Source organism: Thamnophis elegans, chromosome 8 (genome assembly GCF_009769535.1).
Source record: "Thamnophis elegans isolate rThaEle1 chromosome 8, rThaEle1.pri, whole genome shotgun sequence".
In the NCBI taxonomy this organism is placed as follows: Eukaryota; Metazoa; Chordata; class Lepidosauria; order Squamata; family Colubridae; genus Thamnophis; species Thamnophis elegans.
The window spans coordinates 53,914,787-53,938,776 of NC_045548.1; the positions used below are offsets into that span (position 1 = coordinate 53,914,787).

The following is a 23,990-nucleotide window of genomic DNA, read 5'->3' on the forward strand; positions in this document are numbered from 1 at the left end:
GGAACATAGCTTGCTGTTTTAGACAATCATACCACCTAGCAGTCTAATTTGATATCATTCAGGTGCAAATGGTTGAAATGATCCCTCTTTGTGGTTGCAAATTTGAAACCAGGGTTTCTACAAAGCATATGTTGTATTGCTTAAATAATTAGTTGCTTTCCCTAGTCTAGGGCTGTCAAACTCCCGGCCCATGGGCTGGATGCGTCACACACTGACCATGCCCAATTTAGCGAAGAGGGAAAAATCCTGATAGGTCATGTTGATGCCGCCGTGACAACGTAAGTTGGACACCCCTGCCCTAGTACCTTTTAGCTTTGTTAGATTACGATTTCTGGAATTTCAATCCTGCATCTTTAGAAGGCATTTACAACCATTGATAAATGCAACAACACCATAATTGTCCTGCAATATCCACAGGGAATACACCCAGTTAATTAGGCCAATGAGGGATACAAGCATGTTTAAATGTGAAAAAAAGGGATAACATTTTGATCTTAGGAAGGAGAAAGGTAAGAAAAAAGGCAATTCTGGTTCTTTCTTTCTACAGTAAAAGAGCTGCTAAAAAACTCAAGGCACTCACCATATCACATCAAAACTACGGTGGTTCTCCTCCTACCTCTCGGACAGGTCGCAGTCGGTGTTAGTGGGAGGGCAGAGATCGTCCCCAAGGCCCCTGAAATATGGGGTGCCGCAGGGTTCGGTCTTATCCCCCCTACTATTTAACATTTACATGAAACCGCTGGGAGAGATCATCCGTAGGCACGGGATTAGATACCATCAATATGCGGACGATACTCAATTGTATCTGTCCGCCCCGTGCCAAATCAATGAAGCGGTTGACGTAATGGACCGGGGGCTCGAAGCCGTCATGGACTGGATGAGGATTAACAAGCTTGTGCTCAACCCAGAAAAGACCGAGTGGCTGTTGTGTTTTCCTCCCAAAAATTCGGCCACTAATCCAACACTCAGGCTGGGGGGTCAAATTCTACACCCCTCAGAGAGGGTTCGCAACTTGGGAGTCCTCCTGGATTCACAGCTGTCATTCGACCACCAACCTCCCTACGGCCTATAAGATCTCATAGGTTAGGCCTCCTCCGCATCCCATCGGCCAGCCAATGTCGGCTGGCAACCACAAGGAGGAGGGCCTTCTCAGTAGCGGCCCCGACCCTTTGGAACGAGCTCCCCGTAGAGATTCGTACCCTCTCCACCGTCCAGGCCTTCCGCACAGCCTTGAAGAACTGGCTCGCCCGTCAGGCCTGGGGATAAGGACCATTACCCCGCCCGAATGTTGTATGCATGTTGCGTATTATTTTTATTATGTGTTGTTGTCTTAGTATTGTATTGTATTGTATTCCCCTCTCCCTGGTTTCTGTGAGCCGCCCTGAGTCCCCTCAGGGAAAAGGGCGGCCTACAAATAAAATCAATTCAATTCAATTCAATCACAAAATCACATCTTCATTCAGCTCTAATACATATTTTTTTTCTTCATGCATCTTGCATTTATTAATTTATGCACTTCATACTTTACACTTCTTACACTATGTGTCTCAGCCTTCCATATTCCTTGTTGGGAATAGAAGAGCCTTTGAATATTATCCTATAACACCCATCATGAAGTTTTAATTGAGGCTTTCATATTGTGCTTTTTAATCAAGATAATGAACCAGTGTCACGAGCCCTAGTTGTTTCAATAACATGTCTTGTTCCTTCCTAATGGAAAAACACTGTACAGGTAGTCCCCAAATTTCTGTTGCTAAGTGAGACATTTGTTGTGAATTTTGCACCATTTTACAACCTTTTTTTACCATGATTGTTAAGTGAAACACTGCAATTGTTAAATCACTAATACAGTTAAGTAAATCTGGCTTCCCCCATTTGTCAGGTGGTTGCAAAAAGTGATCACACGAACATTGCAGCTGTTATGAGAGTCAGTTGCCAGAGTGTCTGAATTTTGAGTATGACCGTGGAAATGCTGTCACAGTCCTAAGTGTGAAAAACAGTCATAAGTCACTTTTGTCGGTACCTTTGTCAGTAACCTTGAACAGTCACTAAATGAAATGTAAGTCAAGGACTACCTGTAGTGATTGATTTTGGCCAAATATGCTACAAGCACAATTGAAGCTCAGTTTTATCCCAAGCACATTCACATCTCCTTCGGTAGTTCCCTCTGAAACTGAAACGTGATTTTAAATATGTATATTTATCACTGTATCCTTTCACACAGGCACACACACACCTGTAAATACAAAAGGTTTGCTAATTCTCAAGCGCCTGAACCATTGCAGCATACAGTGAGCAAATATAAACCAGAGGCCAATCTTTCACTTACTAGAAGAAAGCAGCATGAAAAGTGAAGCCATTGTAGACTTCTGCAGTTTATCAAATTCTAGTTCACCCACCTAAGTTAACAAGCACTATGATTCACATGACTGAGGCAGGAATTTCCATTTTAAATAGCAATAGCAATAGCAATAGCAGTTAGACTTATATACCGCTTCAGAGGGCTTTCAGCCCTCTCTAAGCGGTTTTCAGCCCTCTCTAAGCGGTTGAAGCCATTGTAGACTTCTGCAGTTTATCAAATTCTAGTTCACCCACCTAAGTTAACAAGCACTATGATTCACATGACTGAGGCAGGAATTTCCATTTTAAATAGCAATTGCAATAGCAGTTAGACTTATATACCGCTTCATAGGGCTTTCAGCCCTCTCTAAGCGGTTTACAGAGTCAGCATATCGCCCCCAACAACAATCCAGGTCCTCATTTTACCCACCTCGGAAGGATGGAAGGCTGAGTCAACCCTGAGCTGGTGAGATTTGAACAGCCGAACTGCAGAACTGCAGTCAGCTGAAGTAGCTTGCAGTGCTGCATTTAACCACTGCGCCACCCTAACAACAAGAGCCAACTTCACATGTCTCATGAAGCCATTTATTTAGTTAAAGTCTCCTGGAGAACTCAAAGACATATCTATTTGATTTTGTTGGAAGTGGATTGCCATTACCTTTTTCCTAGTTCAGAGTCTCAGTCCATATGAAGAAATCCAATCTAAGCACTGTAACAACCATGTCCAAACTGCTCAGACTAAATCTGACTGGGGATCACCACTTGTGGACTCTTCAAGCTTTCAATATTTAACTATTTTTCTTTTGTAAGCGCCTAGAGTCAGTGAAAGAATGGGTGGGCTGCTATATAAATTCTTTAAATTAGTGTTCTCAATCCTGGGAAACCCCATGCTGGCTAGAGAATTCTGGGAATTGAAGTCTACGTAGCTTAAAAGTTCCCAAGGTTGAGAAAGACTGCTCTAAAGTTTTTTAAAAATAAGCCATGGATTATTGACTATAGGTATTGTTTACAATTGCCCAATAGTAAGCTTAAATCACAACTAACATAAAGCTGAATGATAATCAGCCAATCTTACTTAAGAGGTATGAAACACATTCACCTTTACTTGCCACAATAATTCCCTTAGCAAAGAGCTAGAAAAGCTGATTATCTAATGCTGTATGCTCGCAATAAATAGTTTACTAAACATAGGAGATAAACACTATTTAGTCTAGAGTGGTGGATAAGAGCCTACGTCGCAGAAGTTTGCAAAAAAGAAGAAGAAGAGGAAGAGGAAGAAGAGGAAGAAGAAGAAGAAGAAGAAGAAGAAGAAGAAGAAGAAGAAGAAGAAGAAGAAGAAGAAGAAGAAGAAGAAGATGATGATGATGATGATGATGATGATGATGATGATACCCCGACTGATCAGCCTCTGACCTCTCACGCTACACCTTTCCAACTACCTCGGGATCACCGTGCGTAAAAAGCGCAAGTTACGCTCTTTGCCGAACGAGAAGAAAGTAGGAGGCCCGTGGCGAAACAGCGTTCGGGCCCTCCGATTCTGATTGGTCAGAATCGAGGAACGGAGGCGGAGCAAAAGCTGCCCGGGCTGTCTATTCCCCTATCGGAGGCCAGGAAGGTAGGATGGGGGAGGCAGGGAAGGCGTCGTCCATTTTGGTTGATGGGAGGCAGGGAGCCCGCAGGTGGTGGTAGTGGGGGCCCCATCATCTGCGAGAGGATCGAGGTGCAGAAAAGGTGAGATGGGGATGTGTGTGATTTTTCTCAGCCGTTTTGTGTGCGTGAGGAGGCGAACTAGAGGCATAACGAAGCAGATGATTTCACATAAACAAGGAGAACCAGGAGCGGTCGCGAGTGGTCTTCTGATGGGGCAGGACGGGGCTCTGAAAGGACGGGGCATTTCGTGTGTTTCAGTGAATGTTTTTCACACTCCGGCCAGGTGAAGTCCAGGTGTTTGGACTTCAACGCCCAGAATTCCCATGCCCGCCTTTATCTGGGGGTGCAACAGTCAACAAGATCCAGTTAAACACATAGGAGTAAATTTAAGCATTTCAGCACTCCGGAAGACGATATGCTAAGAATAAAATAAAATAGAATAGAATAGAATTCTTTATTGGCCAAGTGTGATGGGACATATAAGGAATTTGTCTTTGCTGTATAAGCTCTCAGTGTACACATAAAGAAAAATAAAATAGAATACGTTCATCAAGAATCATAAGATAGAACACTTAGTGATAGGTTACTAATAATCAAATTATACTAGGAAACAACTGAAACAATATAAATGTTAAAGATACAAGCAACATGGTTATAGTCATAAGTGGAAAGAGATAGGTACTAGGAAGGAAGAGAAGAATAATAGTAATACAGTTTTAGTAGATAATTTGACAGTGTTGTGGGGATTAGTTGTTGGAGCAGAGTGATGGCATGTGGGGGGGTGTAACTGTCTTTGTGTCTAGTTGTTCTGGTGTGCAGTGTCCTATTTTGAGGGTAGAAGTTGAAACAATTTATGTCCAGGATGTGAGGGGTCTGTAGATATTTTCACAGCCCTCTTTTTGACTCGTTCAAATTGATATAAAAATACAGTAACCTAAGTTATACAGAAATATACAAGGGATTGTAACATACATAAAATCAATATTAAAACAAGTGCAGATATGACCTGAATAGTTCCTGAATCAAATTCCCTTTTTAATTCAATTGTTACTTGGAAATACCATTTTTTTCCTTCAAAATCCCTCTTCAGGAGGAAAATATTGGTAGTTCTTTCTCTTCTGCACCTTGCTACGTCTTATTTTCTTCTGGAATTCTGCCTCCAGACTCACAAAATAGCCTTATTTTTGGTTGGGTCAAATCTGACTTTTGCTTGAGAGAAAATATGTATTGGGTACTTGTAGACCTAAAGTGTTTGGCAAAGAAAACTGGCAAAGTATTTGAAATACAATCAATCCCATTCTACACAAAACTGAAAGGAATAGAGCTTAATATTGTCAATATATATGGGGAATGAGAAACTGGAATATCTGATTTGGGGGAAATGGTGGATCCAGATTTTAAGAAATGTGAAATGCACTTCTAATCATCTAGGCAGGATCATTTTAATATAATGCTTAAGGCATCAGGTTAGAAACGAGAAGATTCTTGAATTCTAATTTCACCTTAGTTATGAAGCTACCTGAGTAACCTTGGGCTATATAATCTATCAGCCCTTGGAAGAAGGTAATGGCAAGCCATTTCTAAAAACTTTACTACAAAAATTGCAGACTAATTCAGGCAGTTGCCAGAGTGAATTCAGCACAAAAACATAAATCTAGGAATGAAGTTAATTCATCATAATTAGTGATTATTGGACTCCTCAAATAATGTTTATTAAAAATTGGATATCAGATGCCCTGTGTTAATGTCACAGCTCTCTTATTTGGTGACGTTTTTGGCTTCAAATAATTATATATGTTAACATAATTTGTTGAACATATAGCCGTTTGTGTGTGTGCACATATGGATTCAAGAGATATTCTCTATCAATTTTAAAAAATATGTTTAGTAAAATGAAAATATGGAGCAATATGGTCTAGATTTATAATATATAATTACATTTTTACATTAATATTATATGGACCTATTATTTTTCTTTTCCCTTATGAATTTGTTTTTTGATTGGGTAATCTCTGTTCTATTTTTTCTTGTGCTAATTCTTAACTTTCACCAAAAGGAAAGATGGGAAAAAAGTTGCCAAGGAAGTTGCAGTCTTATGAAGGCTGGGGTGCTATTCCCAACAGTTTATTATAAAAATTCTGTCCTATAATTTGATGAAAAGTTTCTCTAGATATGAGATCCCTGTTTGTTATATTTGGACTGTGAAATCAAGTCTGGATGAAAAGATTTGCAATTAAACTTTTAGATCTCGTGAAGCAATTGTGTTCTGATATAATCCATGTTGCTTCTAAATCAGGGTTCTGGCCCAAAAAATTGCTCAGAGGAATTCAAGAAAGGAAGATGAGCGTGGAAGCTGTTGATCGGGAGGCAGCCACATCTAGCCGACCATGCACCCCCCCACAGACTTCCTGGTTTGAGTTCCTGCTAGAAGAGTCTCTGCTGGAGAAACACCTGAAAAAAGCTTCCCCTGGTAAATGAGACTGTTGTTCAGAGCTAAAACTTCTATTTTCTTAAATTATTGCAGATGATAGAGGAGGCCATTCTGTGAGGCTTATTAGGATTCTTATTAAATTTTGTAGGATTCCTCTTTTATCCAATGATGAAATAAAAGCAGTAGTAGGTATTTGCTTATCCTTACTTGCACTTACATGTTCTTCAAGGTCTACACCACATAATGTATTGGGTTTTTTATGTGTACTAGTATACATAAAAATAAATATATAATTTGCTTGAATATCACAATAATATAATTAGTAAATGACAGTAAAATCAGTGACATCAATGATTTCACCAAGTTTTCTTTTAGACCAAAATTATACCTACCGTATTTTTCAGAGTATAAGACGTACCCAGGTTTTGAAGAGGCAGTTTTTTAAAAAAGTAGGTAGGTAGATAGAGAGGGAGAGAAAGAGAGAGAAATACAGTAGTAGGTAGGGAGAGAGAGAGAGAGTAGTTAGGTAGGTAGGTAGATAAAGGGATAGAGAGAGAGAAATAAAGAGAGAGAGAAATACAGGAGGGAGGGAGAGAGTGTAGCTAGGTAGAGGGATAGAGAGAAATAGAGATAGAGAGAGAAATACAGTAGATAGGTAGGGAGAGAGAGAGTAGGTAGGTTGGTAGGTAGAGGGATAGAGAGAAAAATAGAGAGAGAAATACAGTAGATATGTAAGGAGAGAGAGAGAAATACAGTAGGTAGGTAGGGAGAGAGTGTGTGTAGATAGGTAGGAAGAAGGATAGAGAGAAAAATAGTTATATATATATATAGAGAGAGAAATACAGTAGATAGGTAGGGGAGAGAGAAAGAGAAATACAGTAGGTAGATAGGGAGAGAGAGAGTAGGTAGATGTTTCCAGGTGTATTTATCCATGTGCTGGAAAAGGAAATCGCTGACAACCAGTAGCACCTAAAACTTTGTTTCTGCTGGCACAGCATTTAACCAATGTAATTCTCATCAACCACACTAACTAAACAGCTTTCTGGGGGTTAAAAAAAAGTTTTTGCACTCTGCAAACCTCCCCAAAACAGCCTGTCTTTCATGAAAACGGGCTCGTTTTTTTTCCAAATAAAAGGCATGAATACCCTTGGGGGGGCTTGCAGAGTGCTCCTGAGGGGTGGGGTGGGGGTCAAAAATGAGCAAAAAAACAGCCCATTTTTTGAAAAATGTGCCTTTTTTGTCAGAAAAATTGCATGCATAGTCTTATGGAGGCTTATAGAGTGCTGCTGGGGGCTGGGAGGGGGCAAAAAACGGCCTGTTTTTCACTCATTTCTGCCCTCCCCAGCTCCCAGGAGATCTCTGAAAGCCTCCATAAGGGCATGCATGGCCATTTTGGTGAAAGGGGCGGGGCTTCAGGAGGCAAAAAATGCTGTATTCAGTGTATAAGACGCACCCAGATTTTCAGCCTTTTTTTAGAGGAAAAAAGGTGTGTTGTATATTTAGAAAAATATGGTATATGTATAATGTTTCTTTAAAAGTTGCTTGTTTACTTTTCATTTATTTGCTTCCCCATAAAATACACTGCATATTTTAAACGTTTTTTTTTCTTGGCAGATCCTTCACCAGTCCAACTAATTGTTCAGTTTTTGGAGCAGGCTTCCAAACCTTTGGTCAATGAACAGAATCAAGTTCAGCCTCCCCCTGATAATAAGAGAAACCGCATTTTAAAATTACTTGCTCTAAAGGTTGCAGCACATTTAAAGTGGAATTTGGATGTACTGGAAAAAAGGTATCAGTTGACTTCTTGGATAAGATTGTTTATTATGTCATTATTATTATTATGTCACAGTAAAAAGTATTAATTTTCACATTGTCTAAATAAATAGTATTTTGAAGTTTCCATTTCAAAGACACACATACTAGAAATTCAATCTCGAGACATATTAATCATTGGTAATCGTGATGAATAATCAAGAAACTACAGTAAGTTTGTACTCCCATAGGAGAAGAGCTGGCAAAGATGTTTGCTACTCTGGTTTTCCAGCTTTCAGGTTATATATGCAATAAAAATAGCAAAAGGACTGCATTGAAACCTTAATGGTTTTTGTTTTGGTAATATTCTGTAACAAAGTAAGAGCTGATCTGTGTAACTTCAATTATTTTATTTTATTTTTTAGTTTATCTGTCCCTGTATTGAACATGCTATTAAATGAACTGTTGTGCATCAGTAAGGTTCCTCCTGGAACTAAACACATTGATATGGACCTTGCCTCTTTACCCCCAACCACTGCAATGGCTATATTGCTCTACAACAGATGGTAAGATTTTATTTTTCTTGTAAATTCTTTACTAGAAGGAAGTGTTAAGATCAAATAAATCCCATTCTACTTGTGAGGCTTATAAGTGATACGTGCACACTAGATAGATTTTTTTTCTTTTTGATTAGCTGTCACACAAATAAATCAATAATTATATTTGCCTATCATTCTTAGCCTGGCAAAAGAATAAGCTGTGAAACGAATAAGCTAGCTGGTTTCTAATCTCTTCCTTTGAAATTGTTTAGAGCATCAGTTGATTACAGATCCTGATTCATAAAAATGACAACTTAAAAATTTGATAAATTGAAATTAAGCCTTGTTTTATTTCTATGTAATCCCAACTAGAAGATTGAAGAATCAGTGAAAATTGTTCAGCCTTCTGCTGTCATATATGCACTAGCTTTAATTTTTAAAATAAGCCCTGATAAATAATGCTGATATCACAATAATTCTCTATTCAATGCTAACAGTTTTGCTTTTTTTAAAAAAAAAATAGGGCTATCAGAACCATAGTCAACAGTAGTTTTCCTGTCAGACTGGCAAAACCTGGTCCACCTCAGTTGAATGTGTAAGTCTGTTTATCTGTTTCAGCCTAAACGTGTCTGAACAAAATAATATATATTAAACTTGTTTGATACTTAAATACTTGTAATTGGCTATCTGATCAATTTAAGTCTTATAGTCGTGATGGCAAACCTATGGCATGCTTTCCACAGGTGGCACGTGGAACTCTTTCTGCAGGCACACGAGCCGTCGCCCCACCGCGCATACACATGTGCCTCCCAACGACCAGATGATTTTCAAGTCTCTGCTGGGCCATTTGTGGTCCAGGAGGCTTCTGGGAGACCTGCTAGGCCCAAAATGGGGCACGGAGGGGAGCACGGGGGGTTGCACACATGTACGAGGGGCTGGAAGAGCATGGAGGGATACCTCACACATGTGCAGGGGGTGCCTGGCACATGGAGGGGAATTGCACTATGTGTGAGCATGCACACACTTTCAGCACGCGAGGACAAAAAGATTAGCCATCACTGTCTTATAGCATATTTTTATAGTATGTATTAAAATATTTTTAGTGAAAAGAGGACAAAATCCCTAACTACAGCACATTTATGTAAAATAATTCTGATTCTCTTAGAACCGGGATGGCGAATCTATGGCACGTGTGCCACAGGTGGCATGCGGAGCCATTTGTCAGGGCACGCGAGGGGCTGCCCTGTCAGCTAGCCAATACACATGCACACGCTGGCCAGTTAAGTTGACCCTTTTTAAAAGCCATTTTTGCCCCACCCCCACCCCGGCTTCAGAGGCTTTATAGGAGCCTGGGGAGGGCGAAAAGAGCCTCCCCGGCCCCCCAGAGGCCCTCCGGAGGCTTCATGAGCTTTCCTGAAGTCTCCGGAGCACAAATGGGCAAACCGGAAGTTTGGGAATGGACTTCTGGTTTACTTGGAGGGTCGTTTTAAGTGCAGGTTCCTGAAGCCTCCGGAGGGCCTCCGGGGAGAGTGGGGAGGCTTTTTTTCGCCCTCCCCAGGCTCCTATAAAGCCTCTGGAGCCTGGGGAGGGCGAAAAAAGGATGCAAAAAAAATGGGGTCGCGCCTGTAGTGCGCACATGCACACTTGGGGGGACGCACATTGCATTATGGGTGCGGCACACCCGCGCATGACTCCTGCACTCCCCCCTCTTATGCCATGCGAGCCAAAAAAGGTTCGCCATCGCTGTCTTAGAACAAATACAATTTAGGCAAACTTATTGAAATAGCTTTCAGATTCAGTTTTCAATCTTGAAATGGGGTTTATTACAAAAAAATGTAAGGAAAAACATTTTGTTTCTTATTTATCTATACATTTTTGGGTTCGTGTCAGTGTTGATCCCTGGTGATGGCCTAGAAAGTCCCTGCAGTTCCCTTGGAAAGATTCTGGAAGTGGTTTGCTTTGCCGCTTCCTAGGGCTGAAAGAGAGTGACTGGCCCAAAATCACCCAGCAGCCTTTATGTCTAAAGTGGGATTAGAAACCACCATCTCCTGGTTTCTATCTTGATGCCTTAACTATCGCACCAAACTGTATCTGTTGCATGCTGAACACATGAGCTATACTGGAAATCTAAATGGTGCAATAACTTGATATTGCATTGAATAATAACTTTACAATTGTTTTTGGCTTTTTTGTTTAGTATGAATCAGTTCCAACAAGAAAAGGAAGTCACAGATAACATTTTGAAAGTGGTAAGGGCTTTTCATTACGTTATCCACAATTAGAAGTTAGTTGATTCAATTATTCAGGAAAAGTGCTAACGTTAGGACTTTCCTCATATAAAAATGGCATTTGATATCTTTACTGTGACAATTGGAGCATCTTACTTCTAACTCCAACTCCATTGGATATGTTGAATTTGTGACGTTTATGTAAGAAATTTCTTTCAGAAATGTTTTATACTTTTAGCCTTTTGACTTAATTCATATAATAGAGAAGAATCACATAATAAGGTAGAATGAGGATGTTTTGCAAGGAACTAGGCCACAAAATGATAGTTGCAGAACTGTGCAGTTTACTCCAGCATGTCTATCTGATTAGTATTGGTAGAGGAGAAGAAAAATCTATTTTATACACTCTCTCCCAAGGGCAAAATAGTGAAAACAACAGAGGTACAGTAGTTGTAATATGTATCATTCAAATTTCTCTGTAGAAACCTGAATCAAATTAGCGGTGGTAAAAATAATTGCTTATCTCATGAATTTCAGAGAGATCTAATTATATTTTCTTGCTCCCAATGCCAAGTTGATCTGTTTATCTTTTAAACCATCTTTCCTAACAGGGAAAGATAAATTCTCTATTTAAAATAATTCATAAATTCATTTTTTGCAAGATTAGTAATAAGTGTTCTTCTCTTTGGTAGGACATTGTGGGTGTAGAAACTGCTTTATAAATACCTGTAAACTAAAACATTACCAAAAATAAATCTTCATTATAAAGAGATTTTCCTTTTCATGCAATTACAGGGTGATGATGATGAGCTTTCTCATTCCTAGCTCGGAGAATATTAAATGGTTATTATTTGGAGATAACTGAGTGTGTGAGATATTTGACCTGGGGATGATTGACATTTATTAGTGTGAAATTTGAGGTAGCTTGAATTAGAGAAGTACAGTATTTATCTTAAGTAATCAAAACAGCTGCTAATAACTAAACATTTGCATCCCTTTGGGTTGTTCCAGCTAAAAGAGCAGGCTGCTGATTCCATTCTGGTTTTAGAAGGAGCACTCAAATTAAACAAGGACCTTTACATTCACACAATAAGGACGTTAGATCTGCTAGCTATGGAACCTGGTATGGTTAATGGAGAGACAGAGAGTTCTACAGCCGGCTTAAGTATCAGCACCGAGGAAATGCAGTGCCAGGTAGGTTGATATTTGGTTTGAAGATGTTGTTAAAATATGCAGGTTGTCCTCGACTTGATAATAGTTTGTACAACAATAGTTTTCAGTTAATGACAGCCTTGGAAAAAGTGAATTACGAGCTGTTTTTGAATTATGCCCATCACTACCCCCACGATCATGTGATTACAAGTTAATTTTTATTCATAAATAAAGAGGGCAGTTGGCAAACAGTGTGCATTTACAGTAGTTGCACTCATACAGTCACCTGAGTAAGATTTGTGACCTTCCCAGCCAGTTTCCAACAATCAAAGTCAGTTGGGGAAGCCAGATTTGCTTAATGAACACATGATTTATTTAACAGCCATAGTAAAAATGGTTGTAAAAAGGACTTGTTTAACAACCACATTATTTAGCAATCAAAATTCCAGTTGTACTGTAATTGTTATAAGTTGAGGACTATCTTCAATTGGGGATTCATAAATGAAATTCATTTTAAAACAATTCATGGTGCCATCAATAATCCTTGACATTCTATATTTGAAGATTGCATCAAATAGTTTCAAAACACCTTTCCAGTGTTTGGAAAACGTGAAGAATAGTCAGTTTTACAATTGTTGTATTGTTTCAAGGCTGAATTATTTGCAAATGTTTGGAAACAGAAGGAAAGCACATCTTTAACATGGTAGGTAGGTAGGGCAAAGATTTTGTCTCTGATCATGAAATAGTTGCTTTAGGATTACTTTTGGGGATTCCAACAGGATATTCTACTATAATTTTTTTGGGGCTCTGTTTCAGGTATGCTACGATTTAGGGGCCATCTACTTCCAGCAAGGTTCCACAAACTTTGATTTGTATAGGAATGCCAGAGATAAATTTTTTAGAACCAAGGAATTGATTTCAAAGGTGAGTAAAGAAAGAAATGAATCCTACTTTTACAGAAAATAGAAAGCTATCTAGAAGCTTCATTGCAAATTTCAAGAAAGGGCCTATCATTTCACAAGACTGGCTAATTCTCAGATTACTAGAAGATAAAGACATTTGTTCAAGCTACCGTATTTTTTGGAGTATAAGCCACACCAAGGTTTTGAAGAGGCAATTTTTTTTAAAACTCTGCAAACCTCCCCAAAATTCTTTTTCAAAAAAAGAGCATGATTAGCCTTTATGAGGCTTCTAGATTGCTCCGGGGAGGGGGGGAGAAAAAAATGGCCTGTTTTTTGCCAAAAAAGGCATGGATAGCCTTTAGGAGACTTATAGAGTGCTGCTGGGGGCGGCAAAATTGAGCAAAAAGTGGCCCATTTTTTGCTCATCTCTGCCCTCCCTAGCCCCCAGGAGCTCTCTGAAAGCTTCCATAAGGCTATGCATGGCCATTTTGATGAAGGGGGCAGGGTTTCGGGAGGCCAAAAATGCTATATTCAGTGTATAAGACGCACCCAGATTTTCAGCCTCTTGTTTGCGTCTTATACTCTGAAAAATACAGTAGTAATCTTTCCATTATTGTGATTTTGTTTCTTTTTAAACTAGTAGGATGTTTTAAATTGTTATACATAACAAAGTTATACTATGTTGCAAACTGACCTGGTATCTTTTAGAAGAATGATGGTAAATAAATACTGATAACAACGACAACAACATTGTAATGATTCTTGGAAAATTATCACACCTGTTTCCATAGGCATTTGAGAAACAAGCCTCTATGAAAGATGTTTGCCTTGAAGAATAAAATGTTGGAAGTGTTCGTTACATTTTTACAACTTTGATAACATTGTATTTTCTAGATTGACTCATCACTTCATTGCATGATAGATGAAAAGAGGCTAGCTGGTTACTGCCAAGCTTGTGGAGTTCTTGCCCCTTCTGACAGTAGTTCACAACCATCAACTCCCTACAGTCAAATTCATAGCTGCTTAAGATCTGGCAATTACCAGGTAAACATAAACTCAGGGCTATTAAAAGGATTTATATATCTTGATCCTTGAAGTAGATACTGCATCTTTTATTGTAAGATCTTTAGCCATTTGCTTGTGTTATTCAAAGAAGGCAGATTAATATTATTATTATTTATTTATCATTTTTATATACAAATTTATATTGCCTCCTATTTGCCCTTGGTGACTCAAGGCAGCAATATAATATTCATTTCTCAAAGTCATTCCAAATAATTATTGAAGGGTTGAGCATAGCTTCTGTTGATTGGTTAACATTAGGGGGGGGGGGTTGGTGTCCTTGTTATTGATTCTGTTTCTGGTCCATCTTTCTTCCAAGGAACTTAGGACATCTTCACAACAAATCTGTGATGTGTATTAGGCAAAACCAAATTGACAGCTCAACACCACACAGTGAATTGATGGTGTAAAGCTTTTGTTTCCATATGAACTCTCTTTTCGCTGCTTTGCAGGGCTGAAGTTGAAGGACATGCATTTTGATTTAAAACATGTAAGTAGTGCCTATGTTTGTGTTCTAGGAACTGGTGAAGATTTTCCTTGAAGACAACCAAATGCCCACTTTACCAATTCAGTTCAGACAGTCGGTGTTAAGGCAGCTCTCCCAGAAGGCTCAACAAGGGTGAGGCATAAATTGAAAGAGATAACTGCTTTGACCCCTATCTATTAATTAGTTGTCAAGCTAGCAGAGTAGATAGAGTTCTGAGCAACCTCTGCCTTTGAGTTGATTGCTTCAGTCTTAGTAATAAACTTGACACTGGATAATTTTGTCTGAATTCTGCTTGTTACATGGAATGGTATATCACAAAGGCCTGACCACCAAGACTGCTTAAGTTTAAAAAAAATATTTTGTGACTTTAATACATGTCTTGAAAGTATACAAACAGTAATTACGAAACCAGAATATAGCTGTGAAACAACTTTGTTATGATGAAAAGTGCTGAAAAAATATCGGTATCTATACTGAATTGTATAGTGGGTGGTGCATAATACCATTTTAGTAAACTTGTGCTCTCAATCAAGAAAGTGATATTTAGATATCATTGTCAAGAACTTTTGCTAAATACAGTTTTTGATAATCCTTTTGTTATCTCCCAAAGAAAATGGAGTGAACGGCTTCATGTTGTTCATAAATGGCAAATATTAGAACAAGTATATAAATTTGTATACCTTTAGTAAATAAGTTGGGAAAGTGGAGAAATTTTAAGAAGTTAGTAAAAAGACAATAATAGTAGGCTGTTGCAAGAAATCAATGTTTGAGAGAAAAGAGAGAAAAGTGGCAGAGGATAAGAGTGTCCTGCATTCCACCACTATATGGAAATGAAAATTGGGTATATCTGCATGCAATATGAATAGGTAATTTAAAGAATGTGTTGTGGTAAAAGAGGAAGAGATAAAATCGAGAATGAAGGAGACTTGAATGAATGTAAAATACCAAAGTAAATGACCACTGTATACACACACACATGTATGTATTCACACACAGACACGCAAAATGTTTATCTTTATATACATAAATATAAAGAGAATGAATGAATATTAAAATGTAGTGCAGATATACAAAGAAAGAGTGATAGATCAAGATCTAGAAAACGATTGAAGAAAATTGTCACCAGATGCAGTCAAAAGGAGACAGGTGGAAAGTTTCAAGAAGAGAAGGTGTTGTTCAAACCCAGAGAAAGAAAAATAATTTGCAAGGATAGAAAGTTAGGGAGAAGTACACTGGATGGTGTAGAATTTTTAAAAATTCTCTTTTCTTTCCTTTTTATGTTTTTTCTTATCTTAATTTCTTTGGCATGCTTTTCTTACCCGTTTCTGTGCTTTGTTTAATGTTACTTATCCCGTGGTATAATATGTATTGCATATACATGTACAGTTGGTTGTTATACTAGGATATAAAAACAGTATCCTGACTTGGTCTTGCAAGTTTTTTGTGTGCCAATTTGCCTTGGTTTATTTTTTATTTTACACAGAGATGAAGTTCTTGATGAAGTATATTTCAAGGTTTGTGCATGCAACAGTATTTGTGATGTGATGCAGGGTCGGCCAGTTGGCGTCCAGTTTACCCAGATGCTTATTAGACCTACCAAAGAAAAAATAGACTTTCTCCTGGAGGTAAAAATATTCCCAATTTTAGATTTAACTATATACACATATACACATACATGTACCTGTATTTCATTATTCATGTTTAATGTTCCTTTAAAAATCTGAAGACAAGCCTGCTATTTCTTTTAAAGGCATCTTTTAAGGCAGATTTTTTAATATCTCTAACTTGGCATGTTGCCTATTTATAAGCTTCTAACTCATTTTAAGATTTTATCAAGGGGCTTTTTCTATATTTCTGATTTTGGTTAATTATTGGTGGGGATTATCAACATAACAGATTCGGATGTCTCAAGTTATACTAGTAGACAAACAAAAATCCATCAGTTGAAAGAAACATACGGCTGCATTATGTGAAATGAGACTTTTCTCCTTCCTCCTCCATATATAATAAGCATTTTTTAACCCTTTGCTATTCTAGGGCTTACAAGTGTGGCTTTTCTAAGTTGTAACAAAAACTATATAGAGAAAATGCTTTGTTCATTCAAAAGATAACTACATAATGATATCAACAACGTTCAAAAGAACATACACCATTCCAAAAAATGTATACTTTGTTTTTCTAAAGAGTTTGCTGGGTTTTTCTTGCGATTTAATTATTCAATATTTAAACTTCTTAGGTCTGTTCAAAATCAATACGTGTAGAAAATGCATCAGAATCTTCAAAAAGAAAAATGGCTTATTTTCTAAAGTAAGTGTGTGATAAGAATTTATACTGTGTTAAAAATTAGACAGTAATTTTGTTGGTACAGGATAGCAAAACAATTCTGATGGCTTCTGAAGAGAGAACCATATAAGAGAAAATTAGAGAGGATATTTTGTTTTTGAAGGGGAAAAATACTCACATGCATCTTATTAGTAGCTTATTAAAACAGCTACTTTTCCTACAATCATGCAGCTTTCATTAATATACTGTAGTTTTTGAACTATAACATGCTTTGGACTTTAAGATGCACCTAGCTTTTGGGGAGGAAATCAAGAAAAAAAAATCTTCCCCTGGCTCCACCTGCCAGCAATTTGCCTCCTTGCAGCAAACAGCTTCAGCACAGCCTGATTTAGCACAAACAGCTGATTGGCAGTTGTATCTGCCTCCCGGAATACCACCTATCAGCTGTTCCAGCTACGGGGATCGCTGCCCATTGCCATTGCCACCTCTGAGCACCTCATTTTCGGTGTCTGTGCCACCACGCACCCTATTTTCAGCCTGTTGCAGGCGGCAGGAATAGGCAGCAGTGGCAATTCCTGCCGCCTGGAATGGGCCAAAAATGGGCCCACGGAGGCAAATTGCTGGCAGGCAGAGGCCGAAGGGTGGGGGTCGGCGGGTGGGAGGGGCTTTGGCAGCATTTGCTCTTTAAGACACACATTTCCACCCACTTTTGGAGGTGAAAATAGTGTGTCTTATAGACTGAAAAATACGGTAATCTGAGGAAGTGATGTGATTGAATTGGAAGTGTGATTCATTGTAAGATATCTATGTTAAGAATTCATTGATAGATGAATTTCTTAAGTCTTATTAACCCAACAAACTGAAGAAAGAAGTTGTCATTTCTTTTTCCACAAACATTTGCCTTTAATTCTGTGCAGGAATCTGTGTCTGGGTTTGGAAGATCTCCAGTTTGTCTTCATGATTTCCTCCCATGAGCTCTTCATAGCTTTATTGAAAGATGATGAACGAAAACTGCTCATTGATCAGATGAGGAAAAGGTCACTTCGAGTCAATTTAGGCACTAAGCTGATAACTTCATTTTATGATATTCCAGGTAGTTTCTCCCACTCCCTTAAACTATTCACATTTTTTTTAGTGGTGGAATAAAGAATTACAGTAAGAATATTTTTACTGTGGTCAGCTAATGCAGCTTGTTGCATTGACGTGGTGCTTTTTTTTAACAGTTACACGATTATACATATTTTTATTGACCATGGTTAATCTTTCTATACTTCAGAAAAATGAGTATTTATAGCTTAGTATTGGATATCAAGCCTACGGGTTATTTAACATCTTTTACTGATTAGTTTTCCTTGTAAGCAAACACCTAACAGGAACACCTAAATTTATAGCTATTGCAATGAAATGCTTTTCTGCTTGTTTTTCCTGCTATTATTAGGAGGATCAGTATATAAATCAGTGCAATCTTTTAGACTTGAGATGGTGGTCATGTAACTTTTTCAGGCTTGCCTCACCTAGAACCCTTGGAAAGAATGACCCTCGACTTCATTTGGTTGAAGGGATAGGTTCTTTTACTAGGATTAGTGGTTGCAAACAAAGCAAGACTAGAACTGAGGTCTCCTGCACAAAGACTACAAAGTTTTCCCCTTTGTGGCTTTCCCCTTGACCAAATCGTCATTGTCAATAGCATGCTGTTGCATTGTTTTGGGAACCGCTCTGATGAGCGCATCCTGCAATGGCTTCGCATTTTTCCCCATGCCAGGTGTCCTCGAAGCCGCTGGATCAATCCAGTTTAACATGTTTGGTTCCTGTCACAGCTACTCCCTCCCCCCATACATGGATCTACTGTTGTTTTGACCTGCTGCACATCTCCCCCCCTCCCCACTTATTGAAGATCTTCCAAGGCTCCAACCTAAGTCCAGTCGAGGAGAAGCCCCCATCTCTGATGATGGGGAGGGGAACACAATGAGATAAAGAGGGTACTGGACTCAAGATGTTTTAAGGGGAAATTACAATGTTTAGTGCAGTGGAAAAGGTATCTCTCAGCTGATGCAGAGTGGGTAGGTTCCCACAATGACAGTGCAGACAAATTAGTTAGAAGGTTTTATGCAAAATACCCTCAGCGACTCTTTGATTGGAACCTTCTTACTAGTTTGACTGACATTGAGGGCACCTACACCCTCCCTTTACTGCTTTGAACTCCCTCCCTCCACTTATGGCAGGATGCTTAACAGAGTAGCAAAGATGGAAGCTCTGACAAACTTGTTCTTTTGCTTATTTTTCATTATTATAATTGGATGATGTATCTAGTTGGTCAAATGGAAAAGGCATAGGGAGAGACTGGGATTCTCTAAGACAGGGTTGTCAAACTCAATTTCATTGAGGGCTGTGTTTGACCTTGGGGGACTGCATGTGTCCTTCCGTCCAGGGTGGGGATAGCCAACTTGACGTCACTTGTCAAGTCTCCATGATGCCTCTTGCAGCCCTCTGCCAGCGAAAACGGAGATCCGTTTTTGCTAGCAGGGGCACAGTGGGCTGGTCCTTCACTGTTTCCAGGATGGCTCCCAGGCCAGAGCTAAGCATTCCACAGACCAGATTTGGCCCGGGGGCATTGAGTTTGACACCACTGCTCTAAGATAAGAAAGAGTACAAAGTGGCTCCGTGTTCTGACAAATTTCTCTAAGACCATGAACAAACCATTATTCTGTTTTGAGGTTCATGAAACAACAGTACAATAAGCATTCTTATACCCTTACATACAATTATGTATGTACTCTGAAAAGTCCATTATCAATTTAATTTAATTTAGTTATTCAAAAGCAGTATGTCTTTAGAACATGTACATACAAAATGTATTATCTATCTGCCTCCTGCCTTCAGACAGAAAATATAATGTTTTATTTACTATATTTTCCGGAGTATAAGACGCACCTCCCTCCCCCAAAAGAGGGTGAAAATTTGGGTTTTATACACTGAATGTAACCCCACCCACCGACCCCAACCCTTTGGCCTCTGCCTTCCAGCAGTTTGTCCCTTTGCAGCAAACGGGCTTCAATAAGCTATAGCAATCCCTGCAGCCTGTAACAGCTGATGATAGGGAGAAATTGAAAGCGAAGTGGCAAATTGCTGGGAGGCAGATTTTTTTTTTCGTGCTAATCAGGCTGTTTGCTGCAAGGAGATAAGTTAACAATTATAAATGCCTATGGAATGTTCAAATTATTAGACTTATTTTTAAAGACTCCTTTAGAGTCCCTAGGGAGTAGGCGGCATACAAATGAAGTAGCAAAGTTGCAAAGTATTATTATTCTAGACAACTTAACAAAATGAAGAAGCTTTTTAAAATAAATGCTTGATCTGAAGAGGCCCGATGCTATTGTTTTAAAAAGTGTTATTCTTTTAAATAGCAGAGAATAACTATACTTCCAGAAAGCACATCAATTTTAAGAGCATCTGTACAAGTATAGTCTGAAATGTAACACTACAAACAGTGTGTATTGTCTGTACTATTTGTTGCAAGGAGGCAAATTGCTGAATGGCAGAGGCAGATATTTTCCCCTTGTTTTCCTCCCCAAAATTTAGGTGCGTCTTATACTTCAGAGCATCTTATACTCCGAAAAATACGCTAATTATGTCATCACACTAATTTCAGCCGGATATAATGGAAAGGTTAAGGTATCTCATTTCTTAACTTTTGAACGGATCTTGTCCATTCTTACACTTAATGGTCACTTATAAATTTCTCAGCAATAATTTTTTTTTCCAGCTTCGGCAAGTGTGAATATTGGTCAGTTGGAGCATCAACTTATTTTATCACTGGATCCTTGGAGAATCCGCCAGATTTTAATTGAATTACATGGTATGACATCTGAACGCCATTTCTGGACAGTTTCTAATAAGGTACTTTCTTTTCGTTAAAGATGAAGAATATACCGCAGTTTTTAGAGTATAAGATGAACCTTTTTCCCTCAAAAAAGAGGCTGAAAATCTGGGTGCGTCTTATGCACTAAATACAGCATTTTTGGCCTCCCAAAACCCCGCCACTTCACCAAAATGGCTGTGCATAGCTTGTAAGAAGCTTTTAGAGAAAATGGCCCGTTTTTTGCTCAATTTTAAACCTCCCCCCCCCAGCCCCCAGGAGCACTCTATAAGCTTTCTAAAGACTATCCATGCCCATTTTTTTTAATGAAAAACGGGCCCGTTTTCACAAAAAAATGGGCCATTTTTTCCTCGTTTTTGCCCCCCCCCCCCCCCGCAGAGCACTATGCAAGCCCCCTAAAGGCTATTCTTGCATTTTTGGGGGGGAAATTGGGGCAGTTTTTACGAAAAACGGGCCATTTTTGGGAGGTTTGCAGAGTGAAAAAACTTTTATTTGCCTCTTCAAAACCTTGGTGCGTCTCATACTCCAAAAATACAGTAATGATATGTGGTTAAAATTATGTAAAAATATAATATATGTTTTTTTTCTAGTGGGAAGTTCCAAATGTTTATGGCAATGTTATCCTAGGAATTAAAGATAATTTGACTAGAGATTTGGTCTACATCTTGATGGCAAAAGGACTACATTGCAGTACAATTAAGGTGAGAAAGTCTTGTAATTAAAATGCCATAATAGTATATTGAATTTTGATTAAAAAAAGATGGCTTGTGCAAAAAAGATATTCTTATTACATGAATATGCAGACTATGGGTCTCTATAGTGTGAAAGATTAAATATATTTTAAAGATTACTTGTTTATTTCTCTTATTTTTCTCATTTCTTAGTTCTGTAGTTATTGGCTTGCATTTTTAAAATACATCAGCACATGCTAAGAAAGACATAGGATTTGTCAGATGTCTCCTGAATGCAAGAGAAATTTAGAACTAAATTTCTGTGAACTGTAATAAGTAGTTGTATTGTAGAAAGTTTAAGATGTAAAATGCCACAAGCACCTGTCTTCTGCTATAATATCTCAGCATTGCTAATCATGTTTGTAAATATGACGACAACAACAAAACCTATTGCTTTTTGTTGCAGGATTTTGTCCATGTCAAGCAACTTTTTACTGCTTGCCTTGAACTTGTGACTGAGTTTTCTCCAAAGCTGCGCCAAGTTATGCTGAATGAAATGCTACTTCTGGACATCTATACCCATGAAGCAGGAGCAGGACTTTCTGGAGAACGGCCTCCCTCTGACTTGATCAGCAGAGTTCGAGGATACTTAGAAATGAGGGTGCATGGTAAGAACCTTCAGGTTAAGTACATGGCAAGATTTCCATCTTTGGCAAGATTTTATTTGTTTATATCCCACCTTTATAGTTATTTTTTTATAAATAACTCAAAGCAGCAAACACACAACTTCTATTCCTCCCATCAACAATCCTGTGAAATGGGTTGGGCTGAGAATGAGTGACTGGGCCAGCTGGCTGTCATGCCTAAAACGGGATTAGAACTCACTCTTAACCATTAGACGAAACTGGCTCTATTAAGAGTTATTAGTATTTAGGTATGGTAGTTGTATTCAGTAGTAGTTATAGTTCTTCTTACAATTGCATTTTTTTGTCTGCTGGCAAGTTATAATGCTACGTTGTTGTTAGTTGCGAAGTCGTGTCTGACCCATGGACAACACTCCTCCAGGCCTTCCTGTCCTCTACCATTCTGACTGCTTTGGTGACTCCATCCAGCCACCTCATTCTCTGTCGTCCCATTCTTCTTTTGCCCTTAATCGTTCCCAGCATTAGTCTTTTCTCCAGTGAGTCCTTCGTTCTCTTTCCCCATATACCATATGTACAGTACCAAAATTATAGTATGAACACTTCCCCTCCCTCCATCAGAGTTTTTCCTAACTTTATTTCACTTCCAGCCCGTCTATAAGACATCCTTAAACCACCTTAGTTGTATTGGTGCTATAATAGTAGTCTCACCTTGCTTGAGTAACTGGCCAGGTTCAGGATGCATCAGATCTGATCTGCTTTGGTGCCTGTTGGCAGCACAATCAGGTAATTGATGGGAGAACAAGATCCATTGGCTACTTCATGCTGGGGCAGATAGGTCCTTTTTCCTCTAGGGTTAAATTGACTTGCAGAGATTTTTTGTCTGCTGGCAAGTTATAATGCTACGTTGTTGTTAGTTGCGAAGTCGTGTCTGACCCATGGACAACGCTCCTCCAGGCCTTCCTGTCCTCTACCATTCTGACTGCTTTGGTGATTCCATCCAGCCACCTCATTCTCTGTCGTCCCATTCTTCTTTTGCCCTTAATCTTTCCCAGCATTAGTCTTTTCTCCAGTGAGTCCTTCGTTCTCATTAGGTGGCCAAAGTATTTGAGTTTCCTCTTCAGGATCTGGCCTTCTAAAGAGCAGTCAGCCATCTTTAATGCTATATTAATGCTGATTAATGGTTTCCCATACATAGAATTGTATATTCTAGCTATCCCTGTTTATGGCTCATGAGCTACAAAGATAATTGGTATTACTTCCCTAATCCATATATTGTGCCTTGGCACTTTCCTCCTCCTCCTCATCTCTATTTCTCATTTCATAGACCATAAAAGTTCTCTTAAAAGCAAGTAAGTGTTCATAAATTTGTTAACTGCTTTCAACTTTCTGGCATGTAATTTTTGTACGGAACCATCTGATCAGTTTCTGTTTCAAAATCCATTGTAGATATTCCTCTTCGACAAGTTGTAGCAGAGGAATGTGTTGCCTTTTTGTTAAACTGGCAGGAGAACGAGTACTTAACTATGCAAGTTCCACATTCATTGGTACAAAATAATCCTTATGTGAAGGTAAGGCATAGTTTTTTTATTGGTTACTAAATTGAGGAATCCTGAACAGTCTTCTAACTTGCTTGCTGTATATGTTAAGGTGTAATTTAGTAGCAGTATTCAGTAGTCTGATCCAAAGTGAGCAGTGGTAGTTTAGATCTAAACTGTTACTGGTATCTTAAAAGAAGCTGCACTTTTTTGTGTGTCAATTCACACGATCAGAAGTAGTCATCTCACAGATGGAGAAGAGTCTGTGCCAGATCAAAAGCACTCTTGTTCACTTTGGATCCAAATATTATGCATCCCTAAAACTTGTTTTCCCAGAGTGCTTGCTTTTTCTAGCTGTACTGATTGCTACTCTGTTTGGTAAAATATTTGCATTTGCAAATAACACTTCTCTGTGGCCATTCACAATTGGTTCTGTA

General features: G+C 38.7%; 1 protein-coding gene across 1 annotated transcript in view; it reads left to right on the plus strand.

Annotated features, from left to right (window-relative positions):
- The first annotated feature begins 3,954 nt into the window (after positions 1 to 3,954).
- INTS8 (integrator complex subunit 8) overlaps positions 3,955 to 23,990 on the plus strand; it is a 28,274-nt gene continuing 8,238 nt past the window's right edge. The window contains exons 1-17 of the mRNA XM_032222717.1: positions 3,955 to 4,071; positions 6,287 to 6,460; positions 8,036 to 8,210; positions 8,599 to 8,739; positions 9,236 to 9,307; positions 10,910 to 10,961; positions 11,952 to 12,134; positions 12,909 to 13,016; positions 13,889 to 14,038; positions 14,575 to 14,675; positions 16,027 to 16,168; positions 16,780 to 16,850; positions 17,744 to 17,919; positions 20,590 to 20,723; positions 21,294 to 21,404; positions 21,841 to 22,042; positions 23,465 to 23,586. Coding sequence (XP_032078608.1) covers positions 6,331 to 6,460; positions 8,036 to 8,210; positions 8,599 to 8,739; positions 9,236 to 9,307; positions 10,910 to 10,961; positions 11,952 to 12,134; positions 12,909 to 13,016; positions 13,889 to 14,038; positions 14,575 to 14,675; positions 16,027 to 16,168; positions 16,780 to 16,850; positions 17,744 to 17,919; positions 20,590 to 20,723; positions 21,294 to 21,404; positions 21,841 to 22,042; positions 23,465 to 23,586 — 2,070 coding nt within the window. The 5' untranslated portion in view covers positions 3,955 to 4,071; positions 6,287 to 6,330. The remainder of the gene's footprint in view (positions 4,072 to 6,286; positions 6,461 to 8,035; positions 8,211 to 8,598; positions 8,740 to 9,235; positions 9,308 to 10,909; positions 10,962 to 11,951; positions 12,135 to 12,908; positions 13,017 to 13,888; positions 14,039 to 14,574; positions 14,676 to 16,026; positions 16,169 to 16,779; positions 16,851 to 17,743; positions 17,920 to 20,589; positions 20,724 to 21,293; positions 21,405 to 21,840; positions 22,043 to 23,464; positions 23,587 to 23,990) is intronic.